The sequence below is a fragment of the Halichoerus grypus genome, chromosome 8 (genome assembly GCF_964656455.1).
Source record: "Halichoerus grypus chromosome 8, mHalGry1.hap1.1, whole genome shotgun sequence".
NCBI classification, from domain to species: domain Eukaryota; kingdom Metazoa; phylum Chordata; class Mammalia; order Carnivora; family Phocidae; genus Halichoerus; species Halichoerus grypus.
Window position 1 is genome coordinate 82,090,142 of NC_135719.1, and position 17,995 is coordinate 82,108,136.

At 52.9% G+C, this 17,995-nt stretch overlaps 1 protein-coding gene across 4 annotated transcripts; it reads left to right on the forward strand.

Moving 5' to 3' along the window:
• Positions 1 to 345: 345 nt before the first annotated feature.
• Positions 346 to 9,381, forward strand: NFATC4 (nuclear factor of activated T cells 4). Of its 4 annotated transcripts, none has more exons than XM_036114743.2 (10): positions 346 to 553; positions 1,660 to 2,758; positions 4,111 to 4,273; positions 4,864 to 5,063; positions 5,394 to 5,566; positions 6,049 to 6,189; positions 7,027 to 7,082; positions 7,360 to 7,486; positions 7,683 to 8,264; positions 9,010 to 9,381. In XM_036114743.2, the coding sequence occupies exons 1-10, from the start codon at positions 454 to 456 to the stop codon at positions 9,075 to 9,077; spliced, it is 2,709 nt and encodes a 902-aa protein (XP_035970636.1). In that variant the 5' UTR covers positions 346 to 453; the 3' UTR covers positions 9,078 to 9,381. The 4 variants fall into 4 exon arrangements, 3 of the variants coding, with proteins under 3 accessions (XP_035970636.1, XP_077909635.1, XP_077909636.1); XR_004924387.2 differs by having other exon boundaries at positions 359 to 553; positions 7,683 to 8,845; XM_078053510.1 differs by lacking the exon at positions 346 to 553 and adding an exon at positions 962 to 1,465.
• The last annotated feature ends 8,614 nt before the right edge of the window (positions 9,382 to 17,995 follow it).

Consider the following 17,995-nt stretch of genomic DNA (forward strand, 5'->3'; position numbering starts at 1 on the left):
TGGTAGTGCTCCCTGAGGGATATGATTGTCACGAGTGCGGGCCAATAAGCTTCAGTAAGGTCGCACCACGCTTGAGGGACCGTTTTTCCAATTCAGTTTTGTTCCTTTTTTTTTTTTTTTTTGAGGGGGAGGGACTGGAGAGAGGACAGGGGGAGGGAGGGTGGGGGAGAACGAGGGGCGCGTGGTTTTCCCATCTCATCCCTGGAGGAGGGGCTGGAGCATCCCGGGCAGCCAATCAGGGACAGGCTGGGGGGGGGCGCTTTGAAGAAGTTTGGGGAAAAAAGTTTGGAAAAGTTTCTATAATAACGAGGGGGCGTCCGGAGGGAGGAGGCAGCGGCGGAGGAGGGGGCGTCTCAGAGGAGGGGAGGGAGGGAGCCACGGGTGAAGATACGGCAGCCTCCTGAGCTCCCCCCCTCCCACCCAGACCGGGACCTGGGGGCTCTGGCCGGCTCCATGGGGGCCGCAAGCTGCGAGGATGAGGAGCTGGAATTTAAGCTGGTGTTCGGGGAGGAAAAGGAGACCCCCCCGCTGGGCGCGGGGGGGTCGGGGGAAGGTTAGTGCGGGGCTGGGAAGGGGTCTTGGAGTCAGTGAAGGAAAGGGCCCGGGGATCCCGAGTCTGGGGATTTTAGGGCAGCGAGCCTGGGGTGGAGGATGAGGGGCTCAGAGGTGGAGGGGAGTCGCAGGGCACCGGGGTCTGCGGAGGTGAGGCTGGGGGCCGGGCACCACTTTCTCCTTTTTAGGTCGTGACTGGGGTGGGGGTGGGGGTGCCGCTGGCTGCGCGCCGCCTCTCGGCTGGGCCGTCTGTCACTGGGATGGGGGGCGGGCGGGAAGAGCGGCCCCGAGAGCCCCGGGCTCCGCCAGGGGAGGGGGGGCTCTCTGGACCGTGCGGCTGGCGGACCGGGCCCTGGGCCCGCGGACCCGACGCCGGGGGCTGGGGGAGCTCTCGGGTCCCGCCAGGGCGCCCCTCCCCCTCCTCCGCCGGCCGCAATGAGAGGCAGATGGCGGGGACTAAGCCGGGGGCGGCGGCGGCCGCTCTCACGGAATCCGCGCTGCCCGCGCCCCCCTCCCCGGGGCCGGGCTCGGGCCCGGCACGCAGCATCCCCTCCGCTGCACCCCCGTCCCCAGATGGGGGGAGCGAGGGAGGAGCCACCTCCCCTTGTCCCCACAGCCCCGGCGCCCCCCCCTTGGCCACCGTTGCGATGGCAACTGGGGCTCCTGCCAGCACCGTTTGGGGGTTTGGGAACCGCTGCTAATTGGGTTCATGTGTGAGTCGCCCCCAGCCCAGCCCAGCGCCTCCCTAAACACGCCTCCAGGCCCAGCTCCAGCCCCTCTCCAGTCGCCTCCTTCACCTTAAGACCCGCCCCGTCTGGTACCCCAGGTCCCAGGGCCAGGGGCTCAGGAGTGTCAGGTTCTCCGAGTGGGAAAAGGCCTGGGACGTCTGGATCTGTGTACTCCACCTTCTGAGGTCCAACTTTGCTTTTGTCTTTGGGGCTCTGAAGGGCACCTCAGGGACCCCCCCTACCTTATTCTGAGGAGGGGGTGGCATACAGGACTCGGAGGGCTGGCCACTCAAGGGACCCAGACATCTCACCTGCTTCTCTTTGTCCCCATCTCCTGTGGCATCCCTCTCTCTGTCCCCCTCCCTTCCCATTTTGACAGAACTGGACTCAGAGGACGCCCCGCCATGCTGCCGTCTGGCCCTGGGGGAGCCCCCTCCCTATGGCGCTGCCCCTATTGGCATTCCCCGGCCTCCACCCCCTCGGCCTGGCATGCATTCGCCACCACCCCGCCCGGCCCCCTCACCTGGCACTTGGGAGAGCCAGCCCGCCCGGTCAGTGAGGCTGGGGGGCCCGGGAGGGGGTTCCGGGGGGGCTGGGGGAGGCCGTGTTCTTGAATGCCCCAGCATCCGCATCACCTCCATCTCTCCCCCGCCTGACCCACCGGCTGCGCTGGAGGACAACCCCGATACCTGGGGGGACGGCTCCCCCAGGGATTACCCGCCGCCAGAAGGCTTTGGGGGCTACCGAGAGACAGGCGGCCAGGGCGGGGGCCCCTTCTTCAGCCCCAGCCCCGGCAGCAGCAGCCTGTCCTCGTGGAGCTTCTTCTCGGATGCTTCAGACGAGGCAGCCCTGTACGCAGCCTGTGACGAGGTGGAGTCTGAGCTGAACGAGGCAGCCTCGCGCTTTGGCCTGGGATCCCCCTTGCCCTCGCCCCGGGCCTCCCCTAGGCCGTGGACCCCCGACGATCCCTGGAACCTGTATGGTCCGAGCCCCGGAGGAGGCCGGGGGCCAGAGGATAGCTGGCTACTCCTCAGCGCTCCTGGGCCCACCCCAGCCTCCCCACGGCCCGCCTCTCCATGTGGCAAGCGGCGCTATTCCAGCTCGGGAACCCCGTCTTCGGCCTCCCCAGCTCTGTCCCGCCGTGGCAGCCTAGGGGAGGAGGGGCCCGAGCCACCGCCACCACCCCCATTGCCTCTGGCCCGGGACCCTGGCTCCCCCGGCCCTTTCGACTACGTGGGAGCCCCACCGGCAGAGAGCATCCCGCAGAAGACCCGGCGGACTTCCAGCGAGCAGGCCGTGGCCCTGCCTCGGTCTGAGGAGCCTGCCCCGTGCAATGGGAAGCTGCAGGCAGGAGCTGAGGAGACTGCGGCGCCCCCCGGGGGGCCTCGGAAGGAGGTGGCCGGCATGGACTACCTGGCCGTGCCTTCCCCGCTGGCTTGGTCCAAGGCCCGGATTGGGGGACACAGCCCCATCTTCAGGTGAGGAGTGTGCCTAGCCCCACCTGTGTCTCCAGCCATCCCACTGAGGGAGCAGGAAGGTCAAGGGATGGGTTTGAAGAAAGGTCCTGGTTCTCTGCCCTTGGCATTTCGAAAGAGAATCTGCGACCAGCTTGATGGCTGCCATCTACCCAGTTTTGGGGAGAATTATCAAACCGAACCAAACCCAAACCCCACCCCCTCCAGACATAATTTGCAAAAGGACAATCACTCCCTGTGGACGAATAAGGAAAAACCTCCCTACCCCCCAGGAGAACCACTTAGGTGAAGAAGGAGTGCCTCTAGGGTGTCCCCCACCCCCAGCTCTGTGCTGGCGCTGGCTGGGCATGAGCCTGGCTGGATTTCAGCCCTGCACTGGGTAGCAGGAAGTCTCTCTTCCCTCACTTAATTTCTAGGGCCCTGACTCATTGATTAAAAGTGTAGCTGCTAATTTGAATAAAATAGCTTGCAAGTCCAAGAATTCATATTAAAACAAGCAGGGCTTATAGTTCTTCCACCCCTTTCACTCTCAAAGAACCCTGCCCATTTCAAGAATCCTAAATCTGGGGTTGTCAGATTGAGCTGGCTCCATCTGGGGAAAGAAGCCTTAATGCCTGTTCCCCTGGGTTCCTGTAGGGCAGGGTTGTATGGGGCTGTGGTGGGCACCTGAGGATGACTTAGCAGCATCCCTGGCCTCTATCCACTAGATGCTAGTGGCATCCTCTCCCCTAGTTGGGACTCCCCAAATTGTCTCCAGACATTGCCAGCCACCACCTGGAGGATGTCTTCGAGCTCAATACAGGAAAATTGCCCATCTGTAACCCCCAGCTTTCTGGACCTGACCTGTCCGGCCCCAACTAGAGGAAAAGGTGCTGGAAACAGTCCTGGCTTCTGTCAGTCACTGGCTTGCTTGGCCTGCTGTATTCTACTCCCCTGGGGCCTCAGTTTCCTTATTTGAAAAACAAAGGGGTGAACCTCTGAGGACTTTTCTGGTCTGAAGTGGTATTCCTTTACTTGACTCTTCCCATCCAGGTCTGGGGATTAGGATTAGGTCTAGGTTCACCTCTGTATCCAGGTGAATGAACCCTTGCCACCCCAAACCCTGTGCTCAGAGCTGGAAAGAAGGGAGTCTCAGGCCTGGGGCCATTTTCCACACCCTCATCTCAAGGGGCTCTGAGAGGGGTGTCTCCTATTTCCCCTTGCTTCTGGGCTTTTGGACTGTTTTATTTCTGCTGTGATTTCCTTTCTCCCATACCCACACCCCCTCCTCCCTCACATCCCAGGGAGCTGGGCCCAGTGCTTCTCCGACTGGCGTCTGAGGCTGCAGATGATCAGTGCTCTTCTCTCCTCTCCAGGACCTCTGCCCTACCCCCGCTGGACTGGCCTCTGCCCAGCCAGTATGAGCAGCTGGAGCTGAGGATCGAGGTGCAGCCTAGAGCCCACCACCGGGCCCACTATGAGACTGAGGGCAGCCGAGGGGCTGTCAAAGCCGCCCCTGGTGGTCACCCTGTAGTCAAGGTAAGGGGCAGAGGGCAGGCCTGATAGTCTTTCTCTTCTCCAGTCCCAGATCCCTGCAGATGGGCTCCAGCTGTGCCGACCCATGGCACTGCCCTTTCCCACACTCCCTCTCAGCATTGACCCTGCAGGCAGCCTGGGGGAGGGGCTGGAGTTAGGGGAGGAAGGGTGCACTTCAAGGACCCGGATATACTTTCTATTTCTCTGTCCCTCCACCCCGCCCCCCCTCCATTCTTCCCATGGGACACCAGCCTCATGTCTACTCTGGAAAATGGTGGTGTGCCAGATGTGGGGGAGGGGTTAGGCTGAGGCCAAAGTTCACTGGGAGTTAGGTTGTCTGTTGAGTTGGGGCAGTCTCTCTTGGAAGATTTTCCCCTTTGCCCAGCCCAGTTTGGGCCTTATTCCAAGAATAGCACTGTGAACTCCAGGCCACGTTTTCTCCACAGCTGGTGCCCAATTCCCCCTGGGAATCCCTTCCAGGATATCCTTTATCTTTCACCATCCTCATCCCCTGGTGGACTGAAAACCCAGGGATGGATGAAGGATGAGACAGTGGGGATTTCAACTGGGTGGCCTCTCTCTCCCTCTGCCAGCTCCTAGGCTACAGTGAGAAGCCCCTGACTCTACAGATGTTCATTGGCACTGCAGATGAAAGGAACCTGCGGCCTCATGCCTTCTATCAGGTGCACCGTATCACGGGCAAGATGGTGGCCACGGCTAGCTATGAAGCTGTCGTCAGTGGTACCAAAGTGTTGGAGATGACCCTGCTTCCTGAGAACAACATGGCAGCCAAGTAGGTCCCCATTTCACTTCCCCTCAGGCTTCGGGCTTTAGGACCAACTTTTCCATGAGGTCTAAGCTAGTCCCATTCTTCCTCTTCCCAGAGGAGCTAGACATCACCCCTAGGAGCAGGTTTCAGGCTTCTCACGATCTAGAAGAGGACTTTGGGGGTTAGGGAGCACCTTGGAGAGACCACCTTTGATTAGAAAATCACCCCCCACCCTCAAGGCTCCCAGACGAAGTCATTCAAGGCTTTGGATGAAGGGTGGGGGCTTCCCTCTTATGGGGGCATCACTATTCTGGCTTCAGCTGGGAGGGCTTGCCTTCCATTCTCTGCCTTCAGCATTGACTGTGCTGGCATCCTGAAGCTCCGGAATTCAGACATCGAGCTGCGGAAGGGGGAGACAGACATTGGGCGCAAGAACACACGAGTGCGGCTCGTGTTCCGGGTGCACGTGCCCCAGGGCAGTGGGAAGGTGGCCTCGGTGCAGACAGCATCAGTGCCCATTGAGTGCTGTGAGCAAAGAGGCCCTGCGCCGGCTCTGTGTCTCCTGCCGCTCCTTCTCTGTGTGTCTGTGTGACTTCCCATGTCCTCTGCGTCGTGTCCTGTGTCCTGTCTGTCCTAGGTAGCCCTGAAAGGGGACTCAGCACTGATTTCTCTTATGGAGGGGGTGGGGGCAGTGTTCTAATTTATCCCTGCTGCAGACTCTGTCTCTGGGCTGGACTAGAGTGGCCCTGGCCTCCATCTGTCCCTGGGTGGCTCTGTGTCCCTGTTTGGGTAACTCTGGCCTTTGGTGACCTTGTTCATCTCTCTCTCTCTGCCCAGGCTCCTTACCTGGTCTGTGTGACCCCAGGGATACTGTTGATTTACTTGTGTGTCTGCTGCTGAGGAGGACTCCTCCAGGGTCCTGCGGCAGTTATTCCAAGGAGGGTGGGGGCAGAGGGTCCTGTCCTCTTGTACTCAGCCCAGCCAGCTTCTTTCCTGCCCTGCTCTGCAGCCCAGCGCTCAGCCCAGGAGCTGCCCCAGGTAGAGGCGTACAGCCCCAGTGCCTGTTCCGTGAGAGGAGGAGAGGAACTAGTGCTCACTGGCTCCAACTTCCTGCCAGACTCCAAGGTGGTGTTCATCGAAAGGGGCCCTGGTGAGCACCCACGGGGGCGGGGGGCAGGCAGGAAGAGTTTGGACCGCGCAGCTGAAAGATCTCTGGCGCTGTCCCTAAGCTAGCAAGTGGAGCCTCTGTTTCCTCATCTGTAAAAGGGAACAGAGAGACTGCCCTTCCCATTGTCCTGTCTGCTTCCCATGGGGAGGTGGTTGTGACAGCAATCTCAAAGGCTCTAGAGAGCGGGGGAGGTCCCTGGCTGGCTCAGTCAGTGGAGCATGCGACTCCTGGTCTCGGGGTGGTGAGTTCCTGAAACCCTCCTGAGTTATGGGCCTGGTAGCAGTTATGGGCCTGTGATTACAAAGCCTGTGAGGGGCCTCAGGGCAGCTGCAGGGCTGGAGAAGGGGAGACTGAGGGGTCTGGGTAAAACCACCACCTCCCCTAACCCTGCCCATCAAGAGCCCCAGCCCCTACACTCAAATTTAGCACCCTGAGACCATGTCAAAGCAGGTTCAGAGGTTCTAGATCTTGAGATTGGGGTCTCGTGGTCTTCCTTCAAGCTAGAACCCTTTCCTACCCTTGAACTTCATCCCAGCACTGTCATGGGAGGGCATGTTTGGAGCTGGATGGGGGAGGGGGTTCAAGAGTTGCCTCCATTATGAATTCTCTCTGGTTCCTGGGCTGGCCCTGCCATTTCTCTTGGTTTCAGTTTGCTGCCTCTTCCATCCAATTGAATAAACACTCAGTGGGCTCCTCTGTGAGCCAGGCCCCGTAGGGGACTTCTGAGTCTGGCCTTGGCTCTAGCAGGAGGGGAAATGGCAGGGGGCATGGGGCAGGGGCCCTGGAGCTGGGCTGGAGCTCTCTGTTCCTCCTGCACAGATGGGAAGCTGCAATGGGAGGAGGAGGCCACAGTGAACCGGTTGCAGAGCAACGAGGTACCAGGGTCACTAGGGCACCCACCCCTGGGGGGTGGCAGGAGAAGGCAGGAAATTCACAGCTCTCTCTCTTGCCCATGGGAATGGAGTCCAGAAGCTACCTTTTCTTTTCCGGAGGAGGTGGCCTGGCTACCGTAGAAGCAGGTTCATCTCGAGGGAATGAACTTTGCTGTTAAGCAAATGAAAAAAGCCAGGAGGTGGAGCTTGGGTCCTTGGGAGGGCTGGGCTGAGCCTGGGTCCCTGAAGGCTCCCTGCCTCATCCTGTGCCCTTCCCCAGGTGACGCTGACCCTGACTGTCCCCGAGTACAGCAACAAGCGGGTGTCCCGGCCAGTCCAGGTCTACTTTTATGTCTCCAATGGGCGGAGGAAGCGCAGTCCTACCCAGAGTTTCAAGTTCCTGCCTGGTACGCTCTAGGACAGCCCACAGTGGGGGGGTGGGGATATGGAGAGCTGAGGCAGGGGCAGAGGGATGCAGGGCCCTCATGGTGAGGGGCCAAGCTACGGCTGAAGCCTGGGGATGGAGAGGAGGTTGGAAGCTGTGCAGTAGGGAGATAGCAAGCCCTCTCACCAGTGTGTCCTCCTGCTTTCCCTCCTACCTAGTGATCTTCAAGGAGGAGCCTTTACCCGACTTGTCTCTCCGCGGCTTCCCTTCAGCACCTGGCCCTCCCTTTGGCACTGACATGGACTTCTCACCACCCAGGCCCCCTTACCCCTCCTATCCCCATGAAGACCCTGCTTATGAAACTCCTTACCTGTCAGAAGGCTTCAGCTATGGCACACCCCCTCTGTACCCCCAGACGGGGCCCCCGCCATCCTACAGACCTGGCCTGCGGATGTTTCCTGAGACTGGGGGTGCCACCGGTTGTGCTCGCCCATCTCCAGTCTCCTTCCTTCCCCGGCCCTTCCCTAGTGACCCCTATGGAGGACGGGGCTCCCCATTTCCCTTGGGGCTGCCATTCCCTCCTCCAGCCCCCTTTCGGCCTCCACTGCCTTCATCCCCACCGCTGGAAGGCCCCTTCCCTCCCCAGAGTGGTGTTCACCCCCCACCTGCTGAGGGATACAATGAGGTAGGGCCAAGCTATGGCCCTGGGGAGGGGGCTCCGGAGCAGGAGAAATCCAGGGGTGGCTACGGCAGCGACTTCCGAGACAGTGTCCCTATCCAGGGTATCACGCTGGAGGAAGGTGGGTGTGCGACTGGGGGCTGTGAGTGTGAGTGTGTGCAAGAGTTTGCTCTGCATGTTTGCTGAGGGCTGGAGTTTGGCTTCCCAGAGATGGGGCGTCCTCGGTCCCTCAGGGCCAGTCGGAGGGTCTCAGGAGGCAAGTGCTTGGTGCATGTGGCCGCCTGAATCCAGTTAAACTTAGTTCCGAAGGGTGCATGGAGTACCTGCCCCCGCCCTTCTGCCTCTGCTCTCTGCCCCAGATCACAAAATCTCAAGGCTGGAAGCACTTTCAAGATCATTCAGCCTAGCTCCCTCAATTTGTGGATTCAGACACCGTATTTCAGAGAGGGGCAGGGGCTTGCAGAGGTCCCAGTTGAGCATATTTCCCCTTGCCTCAGCTTTCCCCTCCACGTGGTGACTGGTCAGGATTGGTGGTGAGGAGCCTTGGTATTTTGTGTCTCCTTCCTCCCACTGGCTCCCCCCGCCCGCAGCGCTGCTGACAGCCACTGCCCTAACGTTGCAGGCCGAGCCGGCAGGAAAGGGCTGGGATGGGGGCCTGGGAGCCCACGTGGATGGAATTGAGCGAGATTGGATTGGGACCAGGTATCAAGACACATTGGGGAAACTGAGGCCCAGTGGAAGAGAAGCCAGTAGAGGAGGAGCCTAGAGGCATCCTAGACTGAGGCCTGCCTGGAATGGATTGGGGGTCTCTGGAGAAGGAGGGGACCAGTCCCTAGCCCAATCTTTCAACTGCCCCTCCTTTACAGTGAGTGAGATCATTGGCCGAGACCTGAGTGGCTTCCCTGCACCTCCGGGAGAAGAGCCTCCTGCCTGAAGCATCGCCTGGCAACCCCAGCTCCCCCCAGCCTTGCCCACTTTCCCTTCCTCCTGGGGTGCTGGTTCCAGAAGCTTGGGGCCGATCTAGCTCCTCTTTCTCCAGCTTTTGCCTCCTCTCCCCTGCCCCTAGCTGAGGTGTGGCCCTTGGGCCTGGTGCTGCCTTGGAGGGCCAGGATGGGAGCGGGGTCCGAGGCCGGGAGTGAGGACAGACGGGAGTGAAGGCTATGTCTAGTTGTGTACAGGCCACGGTGCTGGGAGGCTGGGGACAGCTTGATGGATAATAAACTGCTCACTGACTAGTGCTTCAGGCTCCAGAAGTCTTTGGAGAGAGAGATGGGGCAGCTTACTCGAGCCCTGGTCCAAGGAGGCCTAGGGGTTGTATCCCAAAGAGTTTCTCAATGGACGGGTGCTGGGAAGGTTTGGAGGGGCTCCAGAGCCTCCCCAGCTGGGGTGAGGTTGGGGGCCAGGGCTGGAGGAGGCCTGTCCTCCATGGGAATTCAGATTGTTTAGGAGCTTTGGGATGGGGCCCAGGGATTTGTGCATTTTCAAGTTCCTTTCTCTTGCCGCTGCTCAGATCATTCTGATTCATAGTCAAGGTCCCGAAACACCAGTCTAGTCCCTTTCCCCCATTTATAAAGGAGGAATCCCAGGCTCAGAGAGGGAAAAGGGGCTTGTCCAAGGTTACACAGCTAATCAACTAGCAGGTTGAACAGCCACACTTCTGGGCTCCTGCCCCCAGCCGCCTTCAGATATCCTGACCCCTGGGGCTCAGGCCCCAGCGAGGCTTATCTCCCTGGAATAGGGTTGGGGGTGAGGGAGGGCTGGCATGGATCCATCTACACTGGATTCTCCCATCTCCGGGGACTGTGAAGACATTCTGGAAAGGTCTGTGCTTCAGAGGTAGGCTAGGAAACCAAACAGCTCCCCAGCAGCTCTACCACCACTTGCCCTGGCTCAGGGCATTGTATGACCTCCTGGCCTACCTTGCAGGGACACCCACTGACAGGCCACGGTTGGAAACCTGGTTTACCCCAGTTGACAGGCTACGGGACCAACCAGTGGGCTGGGGAGACTCAGACCTTGTCTGCCTTGGTCACTTGGAGCCTGGTACACGGTAGGCAGTGAGTACCACCAGGCTGAGTTGGTGAGGCCCGGCTGCAGGGGGCCATACTCAAAAGATAGTCAGGGAATTAGTACTTGAGAAACTAGCCTCACCTAAGGTTGGTGGGGCCTCTCTATGCCCAGTGGGTCCAGACAGGCCTGGCAAGTACCTATTTTTTCAAGGGCAGGTGTGACAGAAGCTGGATTGGAGGGTTGGAAACCCAGGGTGATACCTTCTCCCCGCCCCCTTCCATCTGGGTTGCTGCTCTGAAATGAATTTCCTTTGTCTTCCGGAATACAAATTTTTATGAACCAAACTGACATCAAATGATCAGCTCACTGGGCTTTGGCTTCTTTTTTAAAGATAACCCTCAGGGCGCCTGGCTGGCTCAGTCAGTCTCTTAAAAAAAAAAAAAATCGAACAGTTCAACTCAGTAAATATTTCTTTAAAAATAAAAAGATTTTATTTATTTAGAGTGTAAGCAGGGGGAGGGGCAGAGGGAGAGGGAGAGAGAGAATCTCAAGCAGACTCCCACTAAATGCGGAGCCTGACATGGGGCTCCATCTCACAACCCTGAGATCGTAACCTGAGCCAAAATCAAGAGTTGGGCGCTGAGCCACCCAGGCGCCCAGTAAATAATTTTTGTACAAATAGTATGTCAGGTCTTGGGGGGGGGCAGTGAATAATTTTAATATGGGGTATAAAAGGAGCAGAGATCAGGAACCTGTCATCCAGCTGTGGGGTTAGAGGGAACTAACTTAAAGATGACAGAATTAGGGGCCGGGCAGGTTAGGCAGAGCTACCAGAACGGGCCAAATCCTGGAGGAGAGAGGCAAACAAGGAAGGCTAACAGGTCGAGGGCTTGGCATTCTTGGAGGAGCCAGAGAGGTTCTGTTTGGTGGGGGTGGGGTGCAGGCTAAGTTCTGGAAATGGGGGACTGTGAAGGATTGGAGAAATAAGCAGGGGCTGGATTCTGAGGGGCCTTGTAGCCACACCAGGGAATTTAGAGTTATCCAAGGATAGTGGGAGCTTCCCTTCTAGATGGCAGGCCTTAAGCTGGGAGTGATCCAATAGATCTGCCATGAAAGTCTTCCTGGGGTCGAGCTGACATCCGCCTCTCTGTGACTTGCTCTGCCAGGGCTTTTTCTGCCCCCTGGGCCCACACTTTATAGGCTTAACCTCTCTTCCTATTGGAATCCTGCCATGGGTCAGCCTCCCAGGGTCATTGTCTCTTCCCAGGATCCCTACAGACATCTAGGTCCCTGAGGCTGGAGTTGAGAGAGAGAGAGAGGAGAAGGCCAGATCTTCAGCTGGTGCCAGAAAAGACTTTCTTGGCCCGGGTTTCTCAAAGTGTGGTCTGTGGATTTCTTGCATTTGAATCAATGGGGACAGTTTTTTGGTTTTGTTTCTTGTTGTTGTTTTTTAAAGATTTTATTTTATTTATTTATTTTTTAAGATTTAATTTTTATTTATTTGAGAGAGAGAGAGCATGAGTGAGAGAGCACAACAAGGGGAGCATCAGAGAGAGAGGAAGAAGCAGACTCCCCACTGAGCAGGGAGTCCAACACAGGGCTCGATCCTAGGACCCTGAGATTATGACCCAAGCCCAAGGCAGCCACTTAACTGATGCCACCCAGGAGCCCCTGAAGATTTTATTTTTAAGTAATCTCTACACCCAACGTGGGGCTCAAACCCACATCCCTGAGATCAAGAGTTGCAAGCTCTTACTGAGCCAGCCAGGTGCCCCTGTTTTAGTTTTTAATGTAGATTCCTAGGCAACCCTTGACCTACTCAATTATAGACTATGGGGGCAGGACCCAGGTATCTGCATTTTTAAAAACATTTTATTTATATATTTATTTGAGAGAGAGAGAGAGGAGCAGAGGGACAGGGACAAGCAGACTCCACGCTGAGCGCAGAGCCTGACTCTGGGCTGATTCCATGACCTGAGCTGAAATCAAGATTCGGATGCTTAAGGGACTGCATCACCCAGGTACCCTGGTATCTGCATTTGAAAGAGTGCCCTAGGTAATTATTCAACACAAGAATGCTTGAGACCTAGAGTCATTTGTGTGATACTTCCCACTCCAGACTCTAAAATAGCTCCCTGCCCCCTTCTCACAGATCTTGCCTGGGCTGTCCTGGGTGAGGCTCACCTGGAACAGTGTTCTTAGGAGAGGGGAAGGGCACTCACATTCTTGACATTGCGACCCATCTCTCCCCTCACCTGGCTCTGTCTTGCTGCTTAGATAATCTCAGTTGCTTGAAGAAGGTTGCAGAAAAAAATGGCACTTCCTGGAAATTCCAGATGTGGGAAGGGCAGAGGGATTCGGCTGCTTTTTGGGAGCTCGTTTTAGTGGCCTCCGTGTCTCATTCCTCACTTAGCCAACTCCCCACAAAGTCCCCCAGGGCCCCTACTGTGTGCCAAGCCCTGAGCTAGGCATGAGGGCCATGGGCATCACATTGGGGCCTTGCTGTGGAGGAACAGATAAACCAGTCACCAGAGACCTTCCTCCCTGGTGGCAGGGGTGAGGTGATTTTATGTGAGCTGTCCAAGAGGCAGAAACGGTCTGTTGCTATGGAAACACTGGGAGCTGAGCTTGAGAGGAAGGGTCAAAGAACATTTTACAAAGCAGGTCATTTTGAGCTCCATCTTCAAGGAGGAGGGGGAGTTTTCTGGATAAACAAGATAGGCATGAGAGGGGTCATGCCTGAGGGTGAAAACATGAGGTCAAGACCACACTGGTGGGAAAGAATCAGACTTGGGATGCTTTAATCAGTCACGCGAAAGACTGATTTGGTCAGAGGGTCTACAGGTGTGGATGTGTGTGTGTGTGCACATGCATGCATGATTTAAGGTTTAGAAACTGTATGGAGTGGGGCGCCTGGGTGGCTCAGTTGTTAAGCATCTGCCTTCGGCTCGGGTCATGATCCTGGGGTCCTGGGATCGAGCCCCGCATTGGGCTCCCTGCTCCGCGGGAAGCCTGCTTCTCCCTCTCCCACTCCCCTTGCTTGTGTTCCCGCTCTCGCTGTCTCTCTCTGTCAAATAAATAAATAAAATCTAAACAAACAAACAAACAAAGAAACAAAAAATAGAAACTGTATGGAGAAATAGTGGTAGGGAGATCAGAAAGGGTTTTGCAGTAGTTTAGGCAAGAGAAGTTTGGTCTTTACTTACTGATTAGCTTAGCTAAATAGGTTCAGCTAAGGTGGGGGGTCAGGGAACAGAAAAGTTCCTGGGCTCGAGCGCTAACTCAACCATCAACTCTCTGTGTGATCTCTAGCACGTCCCAGACCTAACTGGGCTCTAGCTGCCTCATCTATAAATGTTTATCGCGGTCCTACTATGCAGCAGCCTCTGGGATAGCTACTGGGGATAAAACTATAAGTGAGACAAACATGCTTCCTTCTCTCACGGAACTCAAAGTTTATAATAGGCAGTTACAGAACAATGTGTAATGGTGGGGAAGTACTGGGGGCTTCGGGATCTTTCAGAAAGCTCACTGAACCTATCCTTTCCCATTGTTTGTGTATCTCTTATAGTAACGGTAGATGACTATGTTTTGAGAGAATCTATTGAATCCGTCCCTTTTGGGGGTGGGGGAGGGGGTGTGGACAAGACATTCCCTGAAAGGAATGGATATTCACAATGTCAGTTGTCCTGGATGAAGAGCATCCAGGGTCAGGAAATGTGGATTTATCACTCAGACCTTGCGTAACGTTAGAAGGAGCATCGCTCTATGTTTTTCTCTCTTAGGCCTGAACCCTGAGGGATCTAGTTAGACCTGAGTGCATCCAAGTGGCCTCTACCACAGTGGGGCAGGATCCTGGCCGGGCAGTAAGTCAGGGAGCCAAGGTTGGGCAAGGTGGCCTTTCCGTGAGTAGGTAGCACAACATTTTATGTTCCTCTGAGTAATTCTTTTTAGCTCTTTTTTTCTGAAGATTATTTTTCTTCCTTTCTTTCTCTCTCTCTCTCTCTTTTTTTTTTTAGAGAGAGAGTGAGGGCTGGTGTAGAGGATGCATGGGTGTGAGTGGGGGTGGGGGTGGGGGTGGGGTGGGGGGCAGATGGGGCAGGAGGGGGAGGGGCAGAGGGAGAGGGAGAGTGAGAATCCCAGCAGGCTCCATGCCCAGCGTGGGTTGCAGGGCTCTATCTCACGACTCTGAGATCATGACTTGAGCCAGATGCCTAACCGACTGAGCCACCCAGACACCCCTCTTTCTTTTCTTTCTTTCTTTCTTTTAAATATTTATTTATTTAATTAAGTAATCTCTACACCCAACATGGGGCTCGAACTCACAGCCCCGAGATCAAAAGTCACATCCTCTTCCTACTGAGCCAGCCAGGTGTCCCTCCTTTTAGCTTTCTTTAATGTTTTAGTTTCCTAGGGCTGCTGTAACACAGCACCACGAACTAGGGGGCTTAAAACAATAGAAATTTATTCTCTCATAATTCAAGAGGCCAGAAGTCTGAAATCAAGTTGTTGGCAGAGTTCGTTCTTCTGGAGTCTCTGAGGGAGAATCTGTTCTAGTCCTTTCTCCTAGCTTCTCATGGTTGTTGGCAGTCTTTGGTATTCCTTGGCTTGTAGAAACATCATTCCAATCTCTGCCTCTGTCATTACATGTAATTCTTCCCTGTGTCTCCTCTGTGTTTAAATTTCTCTTATAAAGACACCAGTTACCTAATCCAGTATGACTGTATCTTAACTTGAATACATCTGCAAAGACCCTATTTCCAAATAAGGTAACATTCAAAAGTACCAGAGGTTAGGACTGGAACATATCTCTTTTGACGACCAATTCAATCTAGCACACTGAATTTCATGTAAAGTTTTGTCAGTCTTTCTGATCTCAGTTGTGTTATGGCAAGTTAAGCAAGGGTGTCCATGTTTGGACCCATGCAGCGTAAGGAAGAGCATTGTCTTTTGATGCCAGCTTGGCGGATGTAGCCATGAGGCGTGGGATTCCCAAATGAAAGGTGATTTTGAAGTAGCTACTTGAATGAGTGAAGAGTAGGAATTTTAAGGCCAACTCCCTCATTCCTCAGGAGATTCTCCTTTTCCTGCTGTTCTTGGACAATCTCCCTTTTACTTGGGATGCTGGGAGATTGTAGATTTACTTACAACTACATTTCTAAACTGGAAAGGTAACATGATGAACAAGAAGTAAACAGTTAAATGAGAAGGGGCATTCTCAATGAGCATTTAGCATATTAAAAGCTCTGAAGATTCCTCCAGTAAATAAATCCCTTTAGCTGTATAATCCAATGTTACCTAAATGTACTTGGTCATGAAGCTCTTTTATTTAGGACAATACACTATTAGTTATCTGTTCCTATATTACATATTATCCCAAAACTTAGTGGCTTAAAACAACAATAAAAAATTATCTTTCACAGTTTCCAAGGTCAGAGATTTGGGAGTGGTTTGGCTGAGAAGTTTTGGCTTGGAGTCTTTCCTGAGGCTGCAGTCATCTGAAGGCTTTGTTGAAATGGGAGGATGCATTTTTGAGGTGGTTCAGTTAGGCTGGAAAGTTGATGCTGGCTATTGGTGGAAGGTCTCAGTTCTTCATTTCATGGGCCTCTCTACAGGGCTGCTTGAGTGTTCTCATGACATGGCAGCTGGCTTTCCCCAGCATTAGCAATCCAAGAAGCCAAGGCGGAAACTTTATAAGCTAGCTTTGGTCCTCTGTTATAGAGGACCAAATAGAGTATATGCAGCTTTTATACTCTTTAGTTACACAGACTCTGTTATACTCTGTTAGTTACACAGACTAGCCCTGATTTCCTGTGGGAACAGCAGGAAGTGAGGGTCATATGGACCATCTGGGAGGCTGGTACCACAAATATGAATCTTCATGTATTCATTCATTCAGCAAATATTTCCTGGTGCCTGTTGTATGCCAGGCACTGTTCTAGACACCAAGGACACAACTTCAAACACAACAGACACATCTCTATCCTTGTGGGGCTCACGCTCTAGTGACACCTCACTCACTCAACAGCTGCTTGAGACAATTTGGGAAATACTGCTTCACAGGGACACAGAAGAGTAAGTGAGAAGTGTGACTACAGAATGTTTAATGCCAAGACAGGGGACACTCATAATACCATGGAAGCTGGGGCTCCTGACCTAGGCTTGACATTCTGGAAGAGGCAAAAGGATAGGGAAAGAAAACAGATCAGTGGTAGCCAGGGGAAATGATTAGAGAACAAGGAATGGTTGACTCTAAAGTGACAGCACACAGGAATTTTTAATGCGATGGAACTGTTCTGTATAGTATGGTGGTGAATACATGACTATACCATTATCAAAATCCATAGAACTCTACAAAGACCAAAGTTAATTGTATACAAACAAACAAAAAAAATCATTCAGTCCCAGGATGTAACATATGAATTTAACTATATTACAAATATATATGAAAAAGGTAGTGGGGGTTGGGGTGGGGGAAAAGCTAAAATAAGTAAATTCGGAAAACACTGTTTTGACTGGATACTGTAAGGCTACAGACAAAAGGAACCATACATTAAAAAAAAAAAAAAAGAAGGAATCATATATAAACATTATAGTCGGTAAATTTGTCACAGATTGACAATTCTGAAATGATTTAACATGTATATTAGTTTTGAACAAATAAGTAGATAAATTGTAGCTAATGGGACATAAGGTTTTTACTGTCAGAGAAAGAGGGGTTGGTTGGGGAGAAAGCCTAGAATAAACCTTGTGGGGCTGGATTTGAGTTGGAGATACCAGCATGAACTCATGCTTGTTTTATATACATATACACATAGAATTATAGAATATATGTGATAGATCTATGTAGGTAGATATCACTCTATATAGATTCATAAGCTACAGATATCTGCATTATATATATAATATTTATTATATTATATATCTGTATAATATTTTATATAAAATATAATATATATTATATATTATATTATATATCTGTGTGATATATAATATATATTATATATACAGACATACAAATAATATAAATAGTATGTATATGCGAGCTAATATACATACATATATTTGCTAGTTTTGTCAGCTAAGAAGTCCTAAAAGAAGGGGCACCACATTAACAATGAGCACATCTAACATCCAGATGTTGATTTCTAAACACCATTCCTCAATAAAAAGAACCAGTGTTCCTTGGAAAAATGACTAATTCTAATGCAAGATAAACCTGGAGCAACTTGAATTTCTAGAAAGTTAGGGCTAAAAAATAAGCAGGGGAGTGGGGGCGGATATCAAAAGGATGCAGGAGCCAACTCAAAAGATGTCCTAATAGCCAAGGCTGAAACAATTTGAGCAATGTAATAAATAACAGTGATATTAGATTATAACACAAAGAATAAAATAAATCTCTGTAAATCCATACTGACATAAATAAATGGTTGAATAAATAACTCACTGAGGGAGAAGGGACAAGTTTCCTTTAAAGAAGAATTCCAATTAATAACTGTAGAAGGAATAAGTGAAATAGAAAATCACCATTAGACCATCACATTAATAATTGCTACAGGCAAGATCCATTGATGAATGCTAAAATCAGTAGGTAAAACTTTAAGGTAGAACAGGATATTTGCAGACCTCAAAATATCTGTTCCTAAATATACTAATTACTGTGAGGGTTTTAAAATACAATCCCAAATTCTTTGATACCCCTTGCTCTACGAGGTATAGCTTACTTAATTCCTCTGACTTTGAACGTGGTATGGACTTAGCAACTTGTTCTAACACATAGAGTACGGAAAGGGAAAAAGAGCAACTTTACAGTAGAGAAACCAAGCAAACACCACCTTAAAC